Genomic DNA, 25920 nt, shown 5'->3' on the forward strand with positions numbered 1-25920 from the left:
GTCTAAAACAACTTAAAAACTTGGAAACAAATATTCCTCATAAACAAATTAATAAAGTACAATTAAACAGCCATAGAGTGGTTACCCTGATTTCTCTTATCCTGATTGAACGAGCTAAACAGGAGGATGGCCTTACTACCGAGGTCGATCTTGCACCTCAGTAATACAGCCGTCCATTTCAACTCCTGCAAGGCCACCTCTGCACCATCAAAAAGTTATAAAAATGTACTAATGGAATAGCAGAGATGAAGACTTAAAGACTTTTATTTTTTCATCGACGTCTGATGTTTTGAACTTCGTCGAATCTTTGAGTTACCAGAGAGAGGAGATGTAGGGAATATACAGCCAGATTTTACTGAAAACCTTGGAAGTTTCCTCATTCACTTCAATAATGTAATTTCTGGGCAGCAGGATGGCGCAGTGGTCAGCATTGCTGCCTCACGGCGCCGAGGTCCTAGGTTCGATCCCCGCTCTGTGTCACCGTCCGTGTGGAGTTTGCACATTCTCCGTGTTTGCGTGGGTTTCGCCCCCACAACCCAAAGATGTGCAGGGTAGGTGGAATGCCGTGCTAAATTGCCACTTAATTGGAAAAAATGAATTGGGTACTCTAAAAAAAAAAAATTAATTTCTAGTACCCAGAGATGCAAAGTATTTCTGCTCCCAAATTCGACTGCACACATTAAGTTTGCTATGACACGGCAGCGCTGTGGCGCATGGACAGCACAGCTGCCTCACGGCGCCGAGGTCCCAGGTTCGATCCCGGCTCTGGGTCACTGTCTGTGTGGAGTTTGTACATTCTCCCCGTGTCTGCGTGGGTTTCGCCCCCACAACCCAAACATGTGCAGGGTAGGTGGATTGGCTATGCTAAACTGCCCCTGAACTGGAAAAAAAATGAATTGGGCACTCTAAATTTATAATCAAAAAATGTTTACAATTACACGGAAACAAACAAAAAGCATTTTTGGATGTTGAAATATTGTTGTTACTGTGTGAAGCGGTTTAATTTCTCACTCCTCTCTCTCGAGTCGAACATTTTTCCCATACCTGAGCAAGTATCAATATAAAATGCCAAGTTAGAGGAACATAAAATCAGTTGGAACTTTGTGCCCTTTACTTTAGTTCTTAGTGTGGAGGAAGACAGCCACAAAATGGCTCAGACGATGGAGGTCATTTAATGATCAACCACGTTATGTAGGACTGGAGTCACAAAGGTAGTTAGAAGAGTGGGGAGGCCAGGTTTCTCTTCCCGGAGGGGGGAATCAATCGGCTATTTGGGTGTTTTTCTTAAATGTCAGTTAGCCAGCTTTTCTGGCCACTCTTATGTGGAGGGATAATGCTTTGTAACCGCAATGATGGTACTCAATCAAAAAAAATAATTGGTCCCGAGAAGCTAATAATAGTATCCTCGTTAGCAGGGTGGTTAGTATCCCCGCCTTTCACGTGGGAGACCGGGGTTCAATTCCCCAACAGGAAGCTTTGTAGCTGTCCAGAAGCTCCACTGGCATCGTTATGGGCAGCATTGTAGCACAGTGGATAGCACTGTTGCTTCACAGCGGCAGGTGCCCAAGTTCGATTCCCGGCTTGGGTCACTGTCTGTGCGGAGTCTACACGTTCTCCGTGTCTGGGTGGGTTTCCTCTCACAGGTCCTGAAAGACGTGCTTGTTGGGTGAACTGGACATTCAGAATTCTCCCTCTGTGTACCCGAACAGGCGGAGGAATGTAGCGACTAGGGGTTTTTCATTATTATAATCTTTGTCACAAGTAGGCTTACATTAACACTGCAATGAAGTTACCGTGAAAATCCCCTAGTCGCCACATTCCGGCGCCTGTTCGGGTACTCAAGAGGGAGAATTCAGAATGTCCAAATTACCTAGCTGCCCCCAGTCACTTGATTCCATGACCACAACATTCACCCGATTGCTCTGCAAGGGAGTGATCATTCCAACAGAGAACGGTTATGAAAAATTATCAGCTTTTAACAGCCTTGCTGCATAAACAAAACAACAAAATATTTTTGCAGTGTGTTCTGGTTTCAAGAACAGGACCTGTGCTGCACTCAATCACAGTGTAAAGCCTATTAGCAACAACACAACAGTTGATCTAATCTGTACGACATATGTTGCATGCAGCTTGCCAGCAGCTTCAAAGTCATCTTAGCAAAAACCTTCTGTCATTATTCAGTTAAGGACATGATCCCAGCGAAATGCTTATTTCCAGACAACAGACTTCTCCCCTGGTCCCATCGAGATGCCTGTTACCTTCTTCATCTATTTTTTTTATTACAAATTTAGAGTGCCCAATTCATTTTTTCCAATTAAGGGGCAATTTAGCGTGGCCAATCCACCGAGCCTGCACATCTTTGGGTCGTGGGGGCGAAACCCACGCAAACACGGGGAGAATGTGCAAACTCCACACGGACAGTGACCCAGAGCCGGGATCCAACCTGGGACCTCGGCGCCGTGAGTCAGCAGGGCTAACCCACTGCGCCTCCGTGCTGCCTGCCTTCTTCATCTATATGAATCAGGGGCATGAACAGCTCTACAATGCCTTTTTTGGCTTATTGCCCTTCCCTAGTTGCCCACGGGGATCATGGGGCAAAACGTTGCATTGGGATGCCACTCCCTTTGCTGAAAATCAGCAATAATTTCTGTTCATTTAGTGACTTTCGCAATCTTTTATTGTGACAACTATGAAGTTACTGTGAAAAGCCTCTAATCGCCACATTCCAGCTCCTGTTCGGGTAAGTTGGTGCAGGAATTGAACCTGCGCTGCTGGCCTTGTTCTGCATCACAAACCAGCTGTCTAGCCCAGAGCTAAATCAGCCCCAATACCAAGATGCTTCAAGCAAAGTTGGTTAAAGCTAATATAAGGTCATATTAGTAAGATGGCAGTCAAAGGGGAAGGTTTTAAGGAGAGTCGGAAAAGAGAAGAGGCGGAAAGGTTTACGGCAGGCAATTCCAGGGTTTAGGATCTTGAAAGCTGATGGCACAGCTGCCAGCGTTGGAAAGATTTAAAATCCGGGATGCTCGAGGTCAGGATGAGATGAGCACAAATATCTTGTAGGGTTGTGGGGCTGGAGGAGATGACAGAGCTAGGGATGGATGAGGCCATGGAGGGATTTGAAAACGAAGTTGAGAATTTTACAATCAAGGCGATGCTGACCAGGAGGCAAGCTCAGAGGGGATGGGTGGAAGGATTTGGTGCGAGCAAGCACATAGGCAGCGAGCAGGTTTTAGATAACTTGAAGATTAGAGGACAGAATGTGATAGACCTGCAGGAATTAATCTGGATCCTGAAACAGTTGAATCGATCACCCTAAGAAACTTACTTTCTCTTGTAAGTAACTTGCCACAGTGGCTGGAGGATGTGCTGTGCACCAGTAGAATACAAATAGGAAACATTAGGTATGGTCCGGGGGAGGGGGGGGGGGGGGAAGAGGAGTGGGGTTGGCCTACATGTTCCTGATATTGTTCAGTAATCATAGAATTGAATCAAAGGCTTTACAGTGCAGAAGGAGGCCAGTCGGCCCATCAAGTCTGCACCAACCCTTGGAAAGAGCACCCTACTTAAGCCCACGCCTCCACTCTACCCCATAACCCTTCCTAACCTTTTTTGGACACTACGGGCAATTTAGCACGGCCAACCCACCTAACCTGCACATTTTTTGGACTGTGGGAGGAAACCGGAGCACCCGGAGGAAACCCACGCAGACACGGGGAGAACGCAGGCCGTGACCCAAGCTGGGAATCAAACCTGGGACCCTGGAGCTGTGAAGCAACTGTGCCAGCCATGTAATTCTCTACATCCCTCTGCTCCCAGTCAGGAATTTTAGCAAAGCATAGCATCAGCTGAAATTTAAAAAACTCCCGTTGCAAATTCCTCCTGGTGACTGGCTGTACATTTGAAGCAAGTTGCAAACAATTATTTGTCAGACAAAATCTATTACATAATTAAAACCATTGTAAATTATCCATACTTTGATTCAGACCTCAGCAGTAATAAAAACTAGGTTCAAATTTCAATACGCCAGTTAGATAAAAGGAAACTGGGAGAAAATTGACTCAAATTGTTGCCCAAGTGATGCCCATGAGAAATAATTTGAATTTTTATGCGAAACTCATTGAACTGTTGGTGATTTTAATTATGAAATTCAGCTCCACTTTCAGCTGTTTAATTTCAGGTTCAAAACATTGCACCTCATACAAACACAAGATGAATAATCTTTTGTGCGAGTGTACCGGGTTCGACTCCTGGCTTGGGTCACTGTCTGTGTGGAGTCTGCACGTTCTCCCAGTGTCTGCGTGGGTTTCCTCCGGATGCTCCGGTTTCCTCCCACAAGCCCCAAAAGACGTGCTCGTTAGGTGAATTGGACATTCTGAATTCTCCCTCTCGTACCCGAACAGGCGCAGGAGTGTGGCGACTAGGGGATTTTCACAGTAACTTCATTGCAGAGTTAATGTAAGCCTACTTGTGACAATAAAGATTACTGCGTGCTCCCAATTGCAATTACTTTCCTTAAAACACTTACCAAAAATTTGGAAGTGTCGAGACAAAAATATCAACATTCATAATGGTTTCTCTCTTCCCCTGTTGTATTTAAAATATGATCAGAGCACAACCAGCTTTACGACGTCACTGATAAATATGGGGTACAGGAATGTAGTGGTTATGTAACTAGAGGATTAATAAGAGAACGAGTGTTCAATTGGAATTGACTTTAATATGAATAAAATTGCTCTCAACATGAACGCCATAATGCCACTGAACTGTCGCTGAAAACAAAATGAAATAAAAAACAACTTGCATTTACATACCACCTTTAATGATTTAAAACATCAAGGCACTTCACAGGAGCGTTAGCAAACAAAATTTTACACCAAGTTACAGAAGGAGATATTAAGACAGCTGACAAAAAGCTTGGCCAAAGAGCATCTTAAAAGAGAGGGCTTTAGGGTCCACACAGCCTAAGGCACAGACACAAAGGGCGGAGCGACTAGTTAAGGTGGAGTTGGGGCACATTGCTGGTGTACCATGATGCACAGCGGCAGTAAACATGGCCGGGAGAAACAGGAGCGGTAGGCTATTTGACCCATCGATCCTGCACAGCCATTCAATAAGATCATGACTGATTTTTGTCTTAAACCCACTATCCTGTCTGCAACCACCCGCTCCCCACCACCACCTTTGTAGGTCCTGATACAGGATAGCTTACGGCTGAAGGTGCCACATCGTTTGTTTTAAACTTCATTCACAGGACGGTGGGGCATTGCTGGCTAGGTCAACACTTAATGCACATCTCTCCACCGCCTCCTCCAACCCCGTGCTCAAGATTATGCTGAGCCATCACATTAGATACAATCGAGTGCCTTGCTAGGCCATTTCAGAGGGCGTCCAGCCATGGTGCTGTGCGTCTGCAGCCACATGTGGGCCAGACCGAGCAAGGGCGGGAAATTTCCTTCCCCAAAGGGCTTCAGTGCATCAGCCTTTACAAAATCTGGTAGTTTTATGGTCCACATTACTGGTATCAGCTTTTTATTTAAAGTTCATTTAATACATCAAGTTTAAATGTTCTAGCGGCAGTGGCGGGATTTGAACTCTGGTCTCCAGATCGTTAGTCCAGTTCTCTGGATGACTAATCCAGTAATAACACGATCCGAGTGGAGATACCCTAACCTGAGTCCCACTGACGTGAAAGGAATAACGCAGTTGAAAAACCAGGGTAAAAAAATCTCTCGCCACAGTGAAGAGAATGTAAATAAAACCCAGAACAGAGTAAAAATGTAAACAAATTATTGCAGAAGCGTGTGGAAACCTGGCCAAGATGATAGCATCACATATTAAACTGGTTCATTAACCTATTGACCATGAAACCAATTGCCTCACCACTTTAAATATTTAGAGCCTAGGCTTTAGACCCATACACTTAATTATGCTCAATGCTTAATAACACTAATCTAATTAACTGCATGCATTTTTAATCTGGCCAATAACATCTTCAATAACAATATCATTACAATGCAGATTTGAATTTTTTGTTGCTACTTTCCTTCCCTTCTCTCCCGAAGAGTTTCATATCAGCAACAAAGGTTTGACACCTCAAGCCGAGGCAGGGAACAGTGGCGGGCTGTTTTGAGTTGTAGGGTCTGATATTGTCCTCATCCACTGTCTGTGCAGACATACCACTGCAAGAGGGTTACCAGACAGAAGGTGAAATTCTGGCTTAAAAGAATCCATCCCTCATCCTGCAATCATTTCAATTATATAAGCCAACCAGAAATTCATTTTGTCATGAATTCCAGTTCAAATGCTGGAAATACTACCTTGAAAGCCTGTTCTGAATTTCTTCTTCGGGGTGGTTACCTAATATCCTCTCTCTCACTCCACTTAAGGAAACAGGCATCAGAATGTCTCCAGCATTCAGACAGTCACCGAGATCAAGCCCTATTGACAATGAAATGCAGCTGGATCTGGCACATTCACTGGACAAGTGGGAAGAGACAGAAATCTCCCACACGCCTGATCAAAACGGAAAATAGGGAACTCAAAATACAAATAAAGCTTTTAAATCATGTCAAATCTGTTATGTTTTTCCTGAACTCCCCACATCAAGTTGCGAATGTACCATTATCCTCCACGAGCTTCCCTGTCTTTCTAAGCTACAGGCGTCAAGAGTGCACCTCTGAGCAGAAAGATCTACATTCTACTACCTACAGACAAATAAGGTTGGAATGAAATTCCCTTTGGCAACAACTCAATCTCTGGTTGCACTTGAGTTCTTGCTACCAGCTGCCTGCAGAGGCACATCCGCAGAGTCTGGTGGTATCCCAGTGAAGCCATTCTAGTCCTCGCTCGGTTGAGTTCAACGAGTCTACAAACAGAGGAAACAGGACAAAGACAGCAGCACAATTTATTTTTCCACATTCAAATTCCAAATCAAAACGTAACAGCCATTTAGAACTGGTCATATGGAATGGTTTATTTAATCTCACCCGTGGCAGCTAAAATGAGTGTAACGCATTGACAGAAATGAACGCCTCCCACACTACATGCAACGAGTTTGTCAAATCTGTGCAACGTTACAGAACGTAAAAAATAAACTGAACACCCTTTTTCATTTTATAAAAAAAAACTACAAGTATTAAAAAAATCTGGCTAAGCAAATTTAGACTGGAAAAGCAAAAAAAAAATACACAAAACTGTGTTACGCTGGTTAAGAAAAACCATCTCGTCACCAAACCTCATTGTGAATTGCATTTTGGTAGAAACACATTGCAGAGTATAGAGAAGCAAATAAGCACCGTCTTTGTGGCAGGAGGCATTTGGCACAAAACAATCACCACAAGGACCAAATGACTTGACAAAGGTGTTTAAGCATGCTTCTTTAATGGGGATAAAGGGGGACTGTGTTGCATCACACTTAACTTGGGGGGGGGGGGGGGGGGGGGGGGGATGGATCACAAGGCCATGATATGCAGAGTTCTTTTTTTTTTAAAAAGAAGATTGCTTTGTCAAAGTCTCAGCACTCTTGGTTTAATGTTGAGCAGTTTTTGTTTTTAAAAATAAGAAGTTCCATGGGCATTCTGGTGTCACAGGTACAATTCCTTATTTCTGGCTTCCTGTAGCTTCTCCCTCAACTGCTTGAACGTTGGCCTTCGACCTGGGTCAAGCTCCCAGCACCACTTCATCAACTCGTAAACAGCAGGTGGGCATCCGTCAGGTGGATCCATTTTGTAACCCTTCTCAACACGAGGAACCACATCTTTCAGAGGCTGAGGGAATTTAAAAGAGGAAAAAACAGCAATTCATTATTTATCTCGTTGTTTAAGTCCCCCCCCTTAAACAAGGGCAGGTAATGTATAATATAAACAGAAAATGTTGCAAGGAGGTTTCATGGCATCTATGGAGAGGGAAAGAGTTAGAGCTTCAGGCCCAAGATCTTTCAAGTTCACTGATACTATTTAAAAGCATTTTTATGATAAATCTATTTTAAGCCGCATTGGGGAAGCACAAGTGGACAGCACTGTGGCTTCACAGCGGCAGGGTCCCAGGTTCAATTCCCCGCTGGGTCACTGTCTGTGAGGAGTCTGCACGGTCTCCCCGTGTCTGCGTGGGTTTACTCCAGGTGCTCCGGTTTCCTCCCACAGTCCAAAGATGTGCAGGTGGATTGGCCGTGATAAATTGCCCTTAGTGACCGAAAAGGGTTAGGAGGGGTTATTGGGTAACGGGGATACAGTGGAAGTGAGGACTTAAGTGGGTCGGTGCAGACTTAGATGGGCCGAATGGCCTCCTTCTGCACTGTATGTTCTATGTTCTAATCCAACTATACGGTTAAGTAAGCCAAGGAACATTTTTATTTTATTTTATTTTTTTATAAATTTAGATTACCCAATTATTTTTTTCCAATTAAGGGGCAATTTAGAGTGGCCAATCCACATACCCTGCACATTTTTGGGTTGTGGGGGCGAAACCCACGCAGACACGGGGAGAATGTGCAAACTCCACACGGACAGTGACCCAGAGCCGGGATCGAACCTGGGACCTCAGCGCCGTGAGGCGGTTGTGCTAACCACTAGGCCACCGTGCTGCCCTCAAGGAACATTTTTAAAGCAATATTTTAAACAACTTTGTTTTGAAATGTTCCTGAATTGTGCCGGCTGGTGGTGGTGTTCAAGGGAAAGGAATAGACCATACAGCCTCTCGACAATTTCACGTGTTCATGTCTCACCTAATGTTCCACAACTCAGTTTGTTGATGTCTAATCTTCTGCCTCAAGCCTACTCTCTCGCCTGCTCCTCAAACCCCTTAGTTCCCAGAGAGATCATAAAGCTATCTATCCCGAGCTTGAATGTATGTAATAAAAGGTAACGTCACCATAGTCCCCAGATGACCATAGGCTGCTTTCCCTTTTGAGGGGGACAGTTGCCTGCTGGTGATTTAACCCGAGGATCACCACACCTCAGTTGAGGGGCAAGGCCATGAATAACCTCGGGTTATTACAGGTTATTCCAGTGTGTAATAAACCTTAAACGAAAACACAAGTAACAAAATGGGGGCAATTTTTTGCCCATTTCCCTGATTGAACCTAAGAGGAAACTAATGTGCCATTCCATCTGCATTTTGAAACATTGCCATAAATTCATACGTTTACACCGGAAGTTGCCTATGTAAACTTCCTGTGCTGGAAATAAACCCTACAGCCAAAAGTGAGGTTGCAGCCACTGGCACAGGGCGTCATTACAGCGTGACAAATCTCTCATACAAGAGCGAGCCGTTGTAAATAAACTAAACTGTAAAATGTTGCCAAGAAGCATACAGATAAAATATTGCTGCAACTTACTATCTTGAAATAAGTTTGCACATCCTTAGTTTCATGAAAATTAACAATCGAGAAGAAATCTGAGCTACGAGCGCTGAAATTACTTCTCTTTGAATCTTTTTCATGAACTCACCACAGGGACATATTGAACAGGAAGAGGAACATGGAAAACACTTAGGAGTCATTTAATGGCATTACCATCACTGAATCCCCCACTATCAATATCCTGGGGATTATCATTTAAAAAAAAATTAGAATAGCCAATTCATTTTTTCCCAATTAAGGGGCAATTTAGTGTGGCCAATCCACCGACCCTGCACATCTTTGGGTTGTGGGGGCGAAACCCACGCAAACAAAGGGCGAATGTGCGAACTCCACATGGACAGTGACCCAGAGCCGGGATAAACCTGGGACCTCGGCACTGTGAGGCAGCAGAGCTAGCCACTGCACCACCGTACTGCCCCCTGGGGAATATCATTGACCACAAGCTGAACGGGGCTAGCCATATAAATACTGTGGCTGCAAGATGTCAGAGGCTCGGAATCCTGCGCTGAGTAACGCACCTACTGGCCCCCCAAAAGCCTGTCCACCATCTACAAGTCAGATGTATGATGGGATACTCTCCACTTGCCTGGATGAGTGCAGCTCCAACAACATTCAAACAACTCAACAGCATCCAGCACGAAGTATCCCCCTTGATTGGTACCCCTTCCACAAATATTCAATCCCTCCACCAAAGAACAGTGGCAGCCGTGTGTACCATCTACAAGATGCACTGCAGTAACTCACCAAGGCTCCTCAGGCAGCACCTTCCAAACACACGACCACCACCATCTAGGGGTAAAGGGCAGCAGATACCTGGGAACCCCACCACCTGGAGGTTCCCCTCCAAGTCATTCACCACCCTGACTTGGAAACATAGCGGCCGTCCCTTCACCACCTCTGGGTCAAAATCCTGGAACTCCCTCTCTAACAGCATTGTCTGTGTACCTACACCACAAGGACTGCAGTGGTTCAAGAAGGCAGCTCATCATCATCTTAGCAAGGGCAATGAGGGAAGGGCAATAAATGCTGGCCTAGCCAGCGACACTCGCATCCACAAAATGAATGTATAAAATAATAAATGGCTGAACTATTTTCAGCTCAGGAAATTCAATTATAAAAGATCAGACGTTCAAGTGCACACCCCTCTACAATGGCCATTTCATGTTCTCCTCCCCAATAGGTGATTCTAACATTTTATCGTTTGCAGGCGGTCCTCGTCTTTACAAAATTAGAGTGGCAACAAATGGCACTTTGGTTTATATATTACAGCCTGGACTGGATTCTCCTGCCCCCAGCCCCGTGTTTCCCGGCGCTGCGCCATTCACTGGCGGCCTGATTCTTTTTCCCGCTGCTTGTCAATGGGACTTCCCATTCAAGCCCACCCCACGCCGCCAGGGAACCTGTAGACAGGGGTGCGCTGCCGGCGGGAATAGAGAATCGTAACAGCCGGAGAATTCTGGCCCGTTTCATCTTTATGCCAGTGAACAGCTAGTCTTTACCAATTATATTCCCTCTTTCACAACCTCAGGAAAGGCAAATTACTTCTCAGATACAGTGTGGAAGCGTCTTCGAAAGTGCAGCATGATTATAGCATGAGAAATACACTACTCTCTTATACAGAAGCGAGATCTCACAAACATATATCGTGCCTTGTTTCAGGAAGGCCAATGCCCCATTTACAATAACGTTCCTATGGGAAAACCGTGTTCTGACTTACAATGCTGCGGTTTTCAGGAACCAATTGTGTGGCAAGTCTGAGGACTATTATATTGTTGATTATGAAGGTGTCAGCTGTGACGAGTGTGACCAATAATGAATACAGTGTCCAACTATGAACTGCAATGTACCGACAGTTGTGTTGTGTTAAACTGCACAACAATGCAACGTTATTTGGGGTATTGTTTTGCACTGCTCCACTATTAAACCTACCTCGCCACAAAAATGCTGGCATGCAATACATTTTTCCCCCTACAGAGGGTACTATTGGAGAGGGTGCTGCTGTACTTTATGACAGTATCTCTTGATGCGTGATTTGTCCATTTTTGCAGCAGAAGTTTAGGAGGTGGAAGAGCAGGAACATCCAGTGCCCTGGGTTAAGGTCACTCGGAATTGACCTGTTGCAAGGAACTTTAACTTGAGTTGCAATGGACCAACAAACATCCCAGAATAAATATGCGCTATTTTAATATTCAGAGTATATCTGTCCCCATATTTAACGGCCTGAAACCAGAGTTCTATCCTTCAGATGACTTTCCATGCTGTGAAAAGACCGATTGCCCTTGGGCCTGGACGCGAAAGATAAGGCACTGTATAAATACACCTTCATTTGCTCTCGCAAGGTATAATTTTATCTGAACTTTCCCCACTGTTTTTCACACAAGCATGTGACACATCAGTGACAGCAAGTAGCCCAGCAGTCAATGAGGAACTGCAATCAGGTTTGACACCTAGGATAAACGAGAAGCTAAAAGGTCTATGCCCAAAAAAGTAGTAAAACGTAAAGCCAGATTTTGATCTGCCTATCACTTTCCAGTGTAAAAGAGAAAAAGTGTCCTCTGGGACTTAACTTCCTCTAGCTGGCTTGCCAAAAATATAAAATTGCCTAAAATATTTGGATGACCTGTTCACATCTATATAGAAAAACAATGCTTTACTGAGAGGGAAATACAAAAAAAGAAAGCTGTGGCAGCTTTATGCATGTACAGAGTTGCTGTTGAACATTGCTTCAGTTAACATTACATTTTTTTATTTTTTTAAATATATTTTTTATTCTCCTTTTTCACATTTTCTCCCAAATTTACACCCACCAACAACAAACAATAATCAGTAACAAATATGTTAATCCCCATATCAATAACAACGATCCCATCCTCCCACCAAACCCCAAACATTAGACTACATGTTCACACAAACAAATGACAAAAAGGAATTGGGGATCACCTGTAGTCGGCATTAACACACACAGCCCCCCCTCCCACCCACCCGCCCCAACTAATGCTCAATGTTATCCAGTTCTTGAAGTGCATCATGAATAATGCCCATGAATTGTAGAACCCCTCCATCCTCCCCGTCAGTTCAAACTTAACCTTCTCTCAAGTCAAGAATTCCAACAGGTCCCCCCGCCACACCAGAGCACAGGGTGGAATGGGGTACTTGATTGCAGTTCTGGAGCAGTTCTCCAACCTATCAGGATCCGCCTTCGGGCGATCAACGAGGCCAAGGCTACAACATCTGCCTCCGCACCCATTTCCAACCCCGGCTGGTCCGACACCCCGAATATGGCCATCCGGGGGCCCGGGTCCAGTTTCACACGCGCCACTTTAGAAATAACCCTAAAAACCTCCTTCCAGTAATCCTCTAGCTTTGGACAGGACCAAAATATATGAACGTGATTAGCGGGGCCCCCTCCCGCAACGTTCACACGCATCTTCTACTCCTTCAAAGAATCGGCTCATCCTCGCCATCGTGAGGGGTGCTCTGTATACCACCTTCAGCTGTATCAGCCCCAACCTCGCGCACGAGGTGGTGGCGTTCACACTCCAGGGCACCTCACACCAGAATACCATCTCCATATCCTCTCCCAACTCTTCCTTCCACTTTGCTTTGATCCTTTCCAGCGGTGCCTTCTCCTCTTCCAAAATAGCTCCATAAACCGCCAACACTACCCCCATCTCCAGTCCCCCTGTCGTCAGCACCTCCTCCAGCAATGTGGAGGCCGGCTCCACTGGGAAGCTTTCTGGCAAAATCTTGAACCAGCATGTATCTAAACATTTCCCCCTGCTCCAGCACATACTTCGCTTCCAGCTCCTTCAATCCTGCAAACCGACTCCGAAGAAACAAATCTTTTAGTGTCTTAATTCCCTTCTCCTCCCATTTCCAAAAATTTCCATCCCACTTCCTTGGCTCAAATCTGTGGTTTCCCCGAATCGGCATATCCCTTGACCCTGCCCCCAACCCGAAGTGTTGGCGAAACTGCCTCCAAATTCTCAATGAAGCTATTATTACCAGACTCCCTGAGTATTTCCCCGGGGCCATCGGGAGCGGTGCTGTTGCTAGTGCTTTCAATTCTGACCCCCTGCACAAACTCTCCTCCATTCTGCCCCACTGGGAATCAACCCCTCTGACCCAGCTCCGCACCTTTCCCATATTCACCGCCCAGTAGTAATACATCAGGTTCGGAAGACCCAAACCCCCTGCCTGCCTTCCCCTCTGTAGCAGCACCTTTCTAACTTTGGCCACCTTCCCTCCTCATATGAACAAAGTAATCCTTCCCTCAATCTCTCTGAAAAAAGCCTTTCGCAGGAAAATCGGCAGGCATTGAAAATAAACACAAATCACGGCAACACGTTCATTTTAACCGCCTGTCCCCGACCCGCCAGTGACAGAGGGAGACTGTCCCACCTTGCCAGATCAGCTTTCACTCTCCCCACCAAACTAGAGATGTTGTACCTGCGGAGCGCCACCCCTCCGACACATATAACAGCAAGTCATCGGCATATAAGGACACCCTATGCTCTATCCCCCCCCAAACTATTCCTTTCCATACCCCCGAACTTCTTAATGCGATGGCCAACGGCTCAATCGCGAGTGCAAACAGCAGGGGGGGGACATAGGACATCCCTGCCTAGCCCCAAGGTGGAGAGAAAAGTATCTTGAGCTGATGTTTGTGCGAACACTCGCCCTCGGCTACTTATATAGTAGCTTTACCCAGTTCACAAATCTTGGTCCTGTCCCAAACTGCTCCAGAACTGCCATCAAGTACCCCATTCTACTCGGTCAAACGCCTTCTCAGTGTCCAATGCCACAACCACCTCTATTTCCTTCCCCTCTGCCAGTGCCGTAACGACGTTCAATACCCTTCTAACGTTTGAAAAGAGCTGCCTCCCACTCACGAACCCTGTCTGATCTTCACCTATCACCTTCGGGAGGCAGTCCTCCAGCCTACCCGCCAGTACCTTCGCCAATACTTTTGCGTCCACATTCAAAAGTGATATGGGCCTATACGACCCACACACCATCGGATCCTTATCTTTTTTTAGCAACAGGGAGATCGATGCCTGCCCCAAGGTTTATGGCAGCACCCCCTTCCCTATCGCCTCTTCAAACATCCCCACCATCAGGGGTGCCAGCTTATCCTTGAATATTTTATAATATTCCACCGGAAACCCATCCGGCCCTGCCACCTTCCCCGACTGCATCCTCCCAATCGCATCTTTTATCACCTGCTCCACTATCGCTCCTTCCAATGTAGCTCTGTCCCCCTCCCTTAACATCGGGTACTCCAACCCATCTAGAAATTCCTGCATCTCCCCCAGGTGGCTCAGACCTGTACAACCTCACAAAATTCCTCAAAGACTTTGTTAATCAGATCCGGAGCCACCACCAACTTCCTTGCCCTATCCCTCACCTGAACAATTTCCCTTACCGCTGCCTCCCTCCAGAGCTGACCTGCTAACATACTTATCTCCGTGTTCGTAAATTGCACCCCGTACTCATCTCAGTTGGCGCACCGCCTTCCTGATAGATAGTCGGCCAAAGTTTGCCTGTAGTTCCTTCCTCTTTTCCAACTTCGCTGGGTGGCTATTTTCTGCGTAACTCCTATTTACCTCCAACATCTCATCTATTACCCTTTGCTGCTCCAACCTCTCCTCTTTGTCCACCTTGGCCTTAAACAAAATCACCTCACCGCTCACCACTGCCTTTAGAGCCTCCCAGACAACTGCCTTCGACACCTCACCCGTACAGTTGAAATCTACATATTCATCAATTACCTTTTCAATTTTGTCACAGAACCCTTGGTTCCCCCAAAAGTCCCACATCTAATTTCCATCCTGGCCTCTGCGCTACCCCCTTCTCCAGCACCATATCCACCCAATGCGGAGCGTGATCTGACACAGCAATTGCTGAGTACTCCGACCCCTTAACTCCAGCCAGCAAAGCCTTCCCCACCACGAAAAAGTCGATCCGTGAGTATACCTTATGGACTGCTGAGAAAAACGAGTATCCCATTTCCTCGGGTGCAGAAACCTCCAAAGGTCCACCCCTCCCATTTCCACCATCAGCCCAGCCAACGCCTTTGCCCTCCCTGATGGGACCAGTGAGCGTGGCCGTCACCTGGTCCTTCACCCTCAAGTGAGTCTCCTGCAGCATTGCTACATCGGCTTTCAAACTTTTAAGCTGCGTAAGCACCCTTTCCCGGACCCCCTAACCCCCTCACTTGACTATCCTAACTGGGGGTCTCTCACCCTCCCCCACCCTTCTTATCCACCATCATCACACCATCGGGCCCTGCCCCATGAGCTTGACCCGCTCCTATCCATTATTAACATGGAACCCCTTCCTCCCCTCTCAAAAACCCCCCCGTACATTTCCTCTCGAAAAACATCTTCCAGCATCAATCCCTTCCCCCCCACCCCACTCACTCGCCTCAAAGGCCCATCGAAACCTGCTAACCAGGCTCCAATGTCCGCAGCCCTCCTCTCACCTCACCTCCGTTCACTAGCCGACTTTAGTTAGCTAGCGCGGGTGGCTCCCCTCCCGCCTAGGTATACCGTCCCCTCCCACCCAGTCCCAGAGAAAGAAAAAACAAAAACAACAATCCAACCCATACAATTCACTAAAATAAGATATAACCGTCGCAACACAGAACGCCAAGTCAACCCAACCATTAACTTGAACTCTATAACAATGTGAAGTGAAGTAAATTACAATACACGTCAGTGAAAAGAAAGTTATAGCATTTATACATTTTCCAGCTCCCCAATCACAGTCCACAATCTCTCTCCCAGCTCCGCTCCTCGCGTCTGTCCCAAGCCTTCCGCCCTCACAAACGCCTCAGCCGCCTCCGCTGTCTAGGAATAAAAGTCTTTGGCATCTTCCGTCACCCTCAGCTTCACCGGGTATACCATACCAAATCGCACCCCCTTTTTGTACAGTGCCACCTTCACTCGCCCAAACGCCGCTCATCTTTTTTGCCAACTCCACCATCATGTCCTGGTAGACCCAAACTCCAGCACCATCCCACTGCACCTCGTGCTTCTGCTTCGCCCAGCTTAACACCTTCTCCTTCATGCAGTACCTATGGAAGCAGATAATTACTGCTCTTGGCGGCTCATTCACTTTGGGCTTCGGCGTTAATGACTGATGAGCTCGGTCCAGCTCGTGCCAGGAGGGGTTCTCACCTTCCCCCATCAGCTCCGCCAACATCTTAGCAAAGTGCTCTGTTGGCCGTGGGCCCTCTGTCCCTTCGGGAAAGCCCACGATTCTCAGATTGTGCCGCCTCGAGCGGTTCTCCAAGTCCTTGAGCTTTGCTCGGAGTCCTCTGTTGACCTCCACCACCCTCCGCAGCTCGTCCCTCATCGAGGTGAACTGGTCGCTGTGCTGCGACACGGCTTCCTCCACTTCCTTCATCTTTTCGCCCAGCTCTCTCACCTCGGCCGATGTCTTTGCCACAGCTACCCTCACTGGGGCGATTGCCTCCTCCAATGACTTCAATGTGACCGCCATCTCCTTCCTCAAAGCCTCCATGTGCCTCGCAAACTGCTTTTCAGCTCCACCGCCAACACCTCGGTCATCTTCTCCACCGTAAGTAGTGCGGCCCCATCATGTGGTCCGGCATCCGCCATCTTGTCAGCGCTTTTGCTGGTCCTCTCATTCAACAGCGAGCTCGCATTTCCTCCCTACTTCAACGTTGCTTTTCGCATCCTTTAACGACTTATTATTTTTCCATTTTGTCCCCCCCCCCCCTTCTTCAATTTTGTTTTTAAATTTAGAGTACCCAATTCTTTATTTTCCAATTAAGGACCAATTTACCATGGCCAATCGACCTACCCGGCCCATCTTTGGGTTGTGGGGGCGAAACCCACGCAAACACTGGGAGAATGAGCAAACTCCACACGGACAGTGACCCAGAGCCAGGATCGAACCTGGAACCTTGGTGCCATGAGGCAGCAATGCTAACCACCGCGCCACCCTCAATCTTTTGTTTTTTTTTTATAGGAAAACAAAAAATTCTTCATCCAAAAAAAAGAAAAAAAAACTTTCACCGAGTTTCTTTAAAACTTCTTTCTCTTCTTTTTTGTATTCCCCAGGGACCTGACTTCAGTCTTCTTACAACACTCTAGGCGGGAGCCACCCGATGTGGGACATCTCACCTACATCACTCCCTGGCTTCAGGCGTGCCGCCTCGACCTCCATTTAGCTTCGCCCCCACTGCTCCGACCTCCGTTTAGCTCCGCCCCCACTGCTCCGACCTCCGTTTAGCTCCGCCCCCACTGCTCCGACCTCCGCGCGCGTTGGGCCCGACACCTCAGCAACAGCCGCCCAACACCCGCGCGGGGTTCATTGCCGGTTTTCAAACCGGCCCCGCTTGACGTCCGGGATGGCCCCAAAGGCCGACAATAATCAGGGGGAGCACGAAGAATCGGGGAAACCCCCGAAAGCGCCACAAATAGTGGCCACCGGCGGGAGCTCCTCTTGATGCTTTCGACCCGCTCGCAAACGCCACTGGAAGTCAGCATTACATTTAAAAAAAATAAATTTCCATTTTTAAAATTAAAATTTAGAGTACCCAATTCATTTTTTCCAATTAAGGGGTAGTTTAGGGTGGCCAATCTACCTACCCTGCACATCTTTGGGTTGTGTGGGCGAAACCCACGCAAACACGGGGAGAATGTGCAAACTCCACACGGACAGTGTCCCAGAGCCGGGATCGAACCTGGGATCTCGACGCCATGAGGCAGCAGGGCTAGCCACTGCGCCACCCAGCATTACATTGTTAATAGAAATAAAATCAACCATTTGTTAGTAATTGCATATATAACAATTTTACAAACACTTTTTAAGTTTGTGCAAACTTCCTGCTGGGATGGAGAGCGGCCTCTCCACCCTGTGCCCTGGCGTGGCGAGGGGACCTGTTGGAATACTTGACCCTTGAGAAGGTTAAGTTCGAACTGAGGGGAAGCTTGGAGGGGTTCTACAAGTCATGGGCACTATTTATTATGCACTTTCAAGAACTGGATAACATCGAACATTAGTGGGGGATGGGGGGGGGCTAAAAAGAAAAGAAAAAAGGTTTGTGCAAACTCAATGAAGGTTTTGTTAGAGGTAGAAGGGTAACATTTTCCAGTTTAATTTTAGGGCATTTCCCACCGGAATAAGGTGCGCATTATGCTATCTCTGTGCAATACGTTAACTTCTCCACCCCAAGTCCCAGCCAACTCACTGAGTGGAAGTACAATTTGATGTGATGTTTTATGCAGGCCAGTCTTTAAGTTAGCAAATCACACCCAGGACAGTGGTTACAATATCACAAGAGCCCACAACGCAATGAATGATACCAAAGGAGTCACACCTGCTGGAAAATGCCTGTCTTGATATTGGGAGAGTGCAACACCAGGTTGAGCTGCAATACCTCTCACCACCAGAGTACTGCACAAGCCAGAAGCGCAAACCTGTAATTATACTCCTACCAATGTGCCATCAACAGTGCGAGTAGTGGGGATTAAGCAGTGATCAAAATGTCATAACTGGTGAGGGTACAGGTTTCACAAAGCAAATCAAGAAATTTCCATGAGGTTTGTTTTTCTGAATGTTGGTTAAAATTAATTGCACTCAGAAACGTGACATTTTTACAGTACAAACTTAACTGAATCTGAAATGAGTCTGCAAGTACATGAGTCACAATTATATTTGATGGGGTTAAGAGGGGAGTCATGCAATGATTAAAATAAAGCTAAATGATTCGAGACACGTTTGGGAGCAATAGGTTTCTACTTATATCAAAGTCATGGTGCAGACTTCACCCTCCATCCCACACAACAATTTAAATGAATCATTTATTTTAAGATGGGCCATGAGAAACATAGATGCTATCAGTGTGTGTCTGGAATGGCAATACACCCAAACTATAGCACGATTAGATACAAAAAGCAAAAGCTCCTCGGACACTTATCCAAGAATGTGCCTCAGCCTGAAAAAGCAAGCTTCCAGCATCACGAGTTTCTGCCTCCGAAGCCATCCTACTGCAAGGTACATGAAGTCATAATAATCTTTATTGTCACAAGTAGGCTTACATTAACACTGCAATGAAGTTACTGTGAAAAGCCCCTAGTTGCCACACTCCGGCGCCAGTTCGGGTACACAGCGGGCGAGTTCAAAATGTCCAATTCGCCTAACAGCATGTCTTTCGGGACTTATGGGAGGAAATCGGAGCACCCGGAGGAAACACGCAGACACGGGGAGAACGTGCAGACTCCGCACAGGCAGTGACCCAAGCCAGGAATCGAACCTGGTACCCTGGAGCTGTGAAGTAACAGTACTAGCCATTGTGCCACCCTACATCCAAGTTCCAGCAAAAATGTAATGAAAGTTTTGTTGGGGTAGTGCATTATCACTCAGAGAGTGTATCTTTTACTATTGGAGTGAAACGGTAGATTCAAACGAGGCACGGAAATTATTTCTATACCCAAATTTGGTAGAGCTCTCTTCACCCCTTTCTAATGGATTAAAAATTCAAAAACAGCTTATTCGCCCTAGTATTAGGAATATTTAAAGAAAGCTTATGACTAAGTGCATATTTATTTCTTCTTGTTACATATACATAATGGGTCATAGGGGATCTAACAATGTAAAAGCTTGGCAATAAAGTGGCTCAAATGCTTGCATTAAAACCTGTTCATGAATATCTGATGTCGCCATTGGGCATAATCACTCTCACCACTCACTCGGTCATTGGTTTTCAACTAACACAAATACTGCACGCAGAAATGAAAGGTACGAGTGCAGTTCAAGCTGGATAATAAAGTGTTTCGTAGGTTAGGCGCACGATGCTGTGAAACAATTATATTGGTCTGAATGAACTCTCGCTGGCTCAGATTACATGAAGACAACACGTACCAGACATCCGGCAAATGAGTGCAAGACCGAATGCACATTTCAGCCGTTGCTTTGTAATTGCAACAGGGGCTACGGCCTTCTGTAGAATAGGATCTGATCAATCAAATAGACACAGAATCCTTGAATAGAACCCAGGCTGAATGCTTTATTGCATCAACAAACATTTTAAAACAATAAGTATTTTAGGATTTCTGGATCCTACACAGACAATGCTGTTGCAAACAAATTAACACTTTATCTTCTCTCTTTTATGCAATTAGCTATGTTTGAGAACATTTAGAACCACAGAAAGGAACTTCATTAATAAAGTAGGATGTTTAGAAGGTTTTAGGTTAGACGGGCAGCGTGGTTGGCGTAGGCTTGGAAGGCCGAAGGGCCTGTTCCTGTGCTGCACTTATATACTTCTGACGAATGAATACCTGTGCTTGTAGCTTTATAAACGCTTTCACCACAGACTTCTCTTTGATACCATATGTCCACTTTTAGGACTGAATTTCTTATACAACAAGCAGTTCAGGATATGCTCTGCACAGACTGCTTTACTTTTAACTGAGTGTGTATTTTTACCTACCATTCTGGGATAAGGCACTCGCCCAAAAGAGTAAATTTCCCATAGAAGAATCCCAAAGCTCCAAATATCTGACTTAGTAGAAAAATTCTGCAATAAAATAAAGAACTGGGTGTCATTCTTCAAAATTATTTTATCGCCAGTAATTGTTTATACGCGCCACGTGAACTTTCATGTCAAGCTCGCCAATCTGTTCAAGGAGGAACCGCTAGACACAAGAAGACAGATATTTCACGACCGCCAGGGGGTTTGGAAAAACTGGACCACAGTCCCAAGAGGGATTTGGGGGTTTTCTCATGGCCTAAACCTGTTACAGCAAGCTCAGTGAGACAGGAAATGTATATGGGGCAGAGTTTCAGGTGAACTAGAAATCAGTCCCACAGTCACTAATATTTTCATCTCTGGCACTTTATCGCGTTACTTTAAATGGATACTGTAGAAATAAGGGCAGCTACAGTAGCCCAAGACCCCGGGAGAAATGAATGCTGGGTTCAAGCACCAATTAGGGATGGTGTCAAACATATTTTGTCAAGGAATTACAAACAACCACAACTTTCCAATACTGAATGGCAAATAGCACAAGAAGGTACCACAAATTTAGTGTTAAGACTTCAGACTTAACGGAATTAAATGATGGATCATTTATTGCAGTCTAACACAAAGAACTAGATCATTGCCGATGATATAATTGAACAGTTACATTTTATTTTAGAATATCTGGCGCATGAGGCTATATCAGCACCTCAAGTTGCCATTAGCAGCTGCAGTTTGGCCTATTCATGACCATCGCACATGTGGACAGCCAGTCTCGACTTGACACTGACAGAGAACTAAGAGCATTGGAGAAAACGGAAGTCAATTTCCTTAGCACGTGAGCATTGAATTGCTCGACCACTGCATTTTTTTTAAAAATAAAAGCATGGCGGGGAGGGGTGGAGGGTGGGGAGTCAAAGAGTGGGGAGAAAGAAAAGAAAAACAGAAGACTATTCTTCTGTTTAAAGCCTCCATACAGTATAGGAATTGAAGCCCAGCACCCAGGCACTTATACAATACCTGTGCAACATCATGCAACCCTTAATACTTGAGGAGAATATAATAGCCACATGACACCAGGATATGGGTCAAAAACGCAAGGCAAAAATCCGGTTACACCTATAATCCACTGATTATTTTTACCTTCTCTTTAAGAGCTTCAGGTGCAGTCCATTTTACAGGGAGCTTCCCAGTGTCCTGCATTGATGAAGCTTCTTTCGTAAGACCAAAATCACTAACTTTTGCTATGTTATCCTCAGAGACCAGGACATTACGAGCAGCTAAATCTCTATGTACAAAATTATTTGCTTCCAAGTATTCCATTGCTTCACAGACATCGCTAAAAAAGAGAATAAATCAAATTATTTGATATGCTGTTAGTATAGGCACAATTCCTTTCTGTAACCAATCAGTATAAACTTCATGTCACCCAAGTCTGAAGATATTAACTAATTTGATGCTGGAAACAAACTATCTTGTTTTTTCATGTACCAGTATCTTTAATTTCTCTAGTATGGAACTTCGCCATTATCAGCAACTTCTCAAACTAATACTTGGAACTCCTAAGAGGTTGGCGAGGAAATTGCTGTTTTTTTTTTAATAAAGAGTACACAATTCTTTATTTTCAATTAAGGGGCAATTTAGCATGGCCAAGCCACCTACCCTGCACGTCTTTTTGGGTTGTGGGGGTGAGACCCATGCAGACACGGGGAGCATGTGCAAACTCCACACGGACAGTGACCCGGGAACGGGATCGAACCCGGGTCCTCAGCATGGTGAGACAGCAGTGCTAACCACTGCGTCGGTGCGTAGCCCTGGCGAGGAAATTCCTAATGGCACCACAAGGAATTTTGTATGTGTTGACTTATTACCAACTATACACACACAAGTGTTTCTGCAACAGTGACATTAATTTTCTTTGGATCATTAATGTCATCTATTGAAAGGGCGCAAATATTAAGTTTGAAAACTATTGTGAAAACAAATAGCTTAGAAATGCCAACCATGGTTATATGGTTCCAGCTGTTGGATATTCCAAAATTTCAAGACAAAAGGGGGGTGGACGCAAGTACGAAAAGATAGTACGTTGCAGTAATAGAACATAAAATTTATATGGCAGAAGAGGCCATTCGGCCCATCGAGTCTGCACTGGCCCTAGGAGAGAGCACCCCACCTAAACCCCACCTGTCCATCCTACCTTTGTAACCTGTTATCCCCACCCAACATGTTTGGACACCAAGGGCAATTCAGCATGGCCAATGCGCATAACCTGCACATCTTTGGACTGTGGGAGGAAACCGGAGCACTCGGAGGAAGTCTACGCAGACACGGGGAGAACGTGCACAGACAGTGACCCTGGGATCCTGGCGCTGTGAAGCAACCGTGCTAACCACTGTGCTGCCCCATCTGCTACATAATCACAGCAACTGGTGACGGTGATACTGGCAGACACCTAAAAACAATTTGCCAGCCAACCCCCACAAGAAGTCAAAAGAACAGAAAAGAGGTCACTAAAGGGAAACAAAAACGAATGAGAAAAGTATCTGACCTGCTGATTGCACGTCTCCACATACAACAAATGCATTTTGCAGACCGGAGATCCTTGAAAGTTACATTTAATAAAAACAAATTGCAAGTGTTGGAAATCAAGAAAAATAGGACAGGTGCAGCTCCATCAGCTGTGTGGAAACTCCCCATCTATTTACCCATTTCAGACAAGGCTCGTCTTTCTGAGCGTGTTTTAGTTCCAAAACATTGCATGCAGATTACGAAACATGGCATCACCTTGCTATAATACTCACATGGAAAACTTTAGTAAACAATCTCCACCAAGGACAGATCTTCCTCTTGACCTCAAATAATCCACCAAACTGCCCTGGGAATGAATAGAAATTTAACTATTTTCACTTCTGTAATTTGAAACGGCATTTGTACAGCACCTTTTGTTCATGACAAACACAAGGGTGGAGTTTTTGGGGATGTAGTGATCATTTATGGAGGCAAACATTTTGCCTGTTGGACAATCAGCCTTGCGACGATCAATATGCACTCAATGCTGGTTAATCGCATTGAAGAAATGTTTTGCATTTGTTGTGTCCTTTCGGCTTAGTTGGCTACATGGCTGACCTGCAGTTCAGAATAACGGCAACTGCACAGGTTTGATTCCTGTTGCAGCTGAGGTAGACTTGGGGCCTGCCAGCTCGCCCTGCCCGCGAGAATGGAAGGCATTGACAAACCAGCTCTGACAAAAACAGCCAACAAAAACAGCTCTGGATGAAGAATCGGCAGACAATGAGCCACGGACCTGTCCTTAGGACTTGGGCACACAAATGAAAAGTGTCCTTTTGTGACTCAGGATATTTCGAAGCCCTTTGCAGCTAATGGTTTTGTAGGCAAATGTGGCGGCGATTTGGCATACAAGATTGAGACATAAAACAATAAAATGAATGGCCAGTTGGTTTGTTAGGAGGGCTGGTTTAGCTCAGTGGGCTAGACAGCTGGTTTCTGCCAGGCCAGCAGCACGGGTTCAATTCCCGTACCAGCTGAGAATTCTGAATTCTCTTTCTGTGTACCCGAATAGGCGCCAGAAAGTGGCGACTAGGGGCTTGTCACAGTAACTTCATTGCAGTGTTAATGTAAGCCTACTTGTGACAATAAAGATTATTTATTTATTTATTTATTTATTTAGAAAGGACACCGAAATCTTGAACTTTCATTACTAGTGTCAGCAGATATCTAATGTCTAATGGGACAAGCAGTTTAACAGCTTACCCAAAGATGACGCAAGTTGCAACTTGAAAGAGAAAGAATTAACCTACCTTTCCTCTCAGACATAGAACATATACTTAAGCCCTCACTTCCATCCTATCCCCCTAACCCAATAATCCCTCCTAAACTTTTTGGACACCAAGGGCAATTTAGCATGGCCAATCCATCTACCCTGCATGTCTTTGGGTTGTGGAGATGTGTCCCATGTAGCCACGGGTAGAATGTGCAAACTCCACACAGACAGTGACCCAGGGCCGGGATCGAACCTGGGTCCTCGGTGCCGTGAGGCAGCAGTGCTAACCACTACAACACTGTGCCACCCAATTCAGTATTAGTAATGAAGGTGAAACGGTTCCTGTGTGCCAGAATTACCCTTTCTGAAATTGAAAACAACTTTCGGAGTCCGCACACATGCAATGAAATGCAAAAAATTAGAAGCTGTTGTCAGCAATACTATAGAACATAGAACAGTACAGCACAGAACAGGCCCTTCGGCCCTCGATGTTGTGCCGAGCAATGATCACCCTACTCAAACCCACGTATCCACCCTATACCCGTAACCCAACAACCCCCCCCCTTCCTTAACCTTACTTTTTAGGACACTACGGGCAATTTAGCATGGCCAATCCACCTAACCCGCACATCTTTGGACTGTGGGAGGAAACCGGAGCACCCGGAGGAAACCCACGCACACACGGGGAGGACGTGCAGACTCCGCACAGACAGTGACCCAGCAGGAAATCGAACCTGGGACCCTGGTGCTGTGAAGCCACAATGTTAATCACTGTGCTACCATGTCTGAGAGTACTCCAATGCAGGTGCCGGCTCACACAGCTCGATCCCATCACTGTTTTAGGACACCCGGAAATCTCCTTGATTCGAACTAAGATTAGGAATGGGGAAATCCACGCCACAGAGAACGCTACACCTTTGAGGTTAGCAGTCATCTTCGTCACTTTGTTGCTGACTGCAAAATCTGAGCCAATAATAAAACAAAGAACTGCAGAAAAGTGCTGCTTAAAAAAGTTTTTTTACTCAAGGGCGGCACGGTGGTGTAGTGGTTAGCACTGCTGCCCCACAACGCCGAGGTCCCAGGTTCGATTCCCGGCCCTGGGTCACTGTCTGTGTGGAGTTTGCACATTCTCCCCGTGTCTGCGTGGGTCTCACCCCCACAACCCAAAGATGTGCAGATTAGGTGAGTTGGCCACACTAAATGTCATCTCAATCGGAGAAAAAATAATTGGATACTCTAAAATTTATATTTTTTAAAAGCCACACTGGTGCAATGCCAAAG

General features: G+C 45.8%; 1 protein-coding gene across 5 annotated transcripts in view; it reads right to left on the bottom strand.

Annotated features, from left to right (window-relative positions):
- Positions 1 to 4700: 4700 nt before the first annotated feature.
- Positions 4701 to 25920, bottom strand: part of csk (C-terminal Src kinase) — a 156860-nt gene continuing 135640 nt past the window's right edge. For all 5 annotated transcript variants that reach the window (XM_038784100.1, XM_038784101.1, XM_038784102.1 and 2 more), the window contains 4 exons: positions 23660 to 23733; positions 22002 to 22197; positions 20829 to 20915; positions 4701 to 7769 (listed from right to left, as the gene is read on the bottom strand). In XM_038784100.1, coding sequence (XP_038640028.1) covers positions 7587 to 7769; positions 20829 to 20915; positions 22002 to 22197; positions 23660 to 23733 — 540 coding nt within the window. In that variant the 3' untranslated portion in view covers positions 4701 to 7586. The remainder of the gene's footprint in view (positions 7770 to 20828; positions 20916 to 22001; positions 22198 to 23659; positions 23734 to 25920) is intronic.

This window comes from Scyliorhinus canicula, chromosome 24 (genome assembly GCF_902713615.1).
Source record: "Scyliorhinus canicula chromosome 24, sScyCan1.1, whole genome shotgun sequence".
Classification (NCBI taxonomy): Eukaryota; Metazoa; Chordata; class Chondrichthyes; order Carcharhiniformes; family Scyliorhinidae; genus Scyliorhinus; species Scyliorhinus canicula.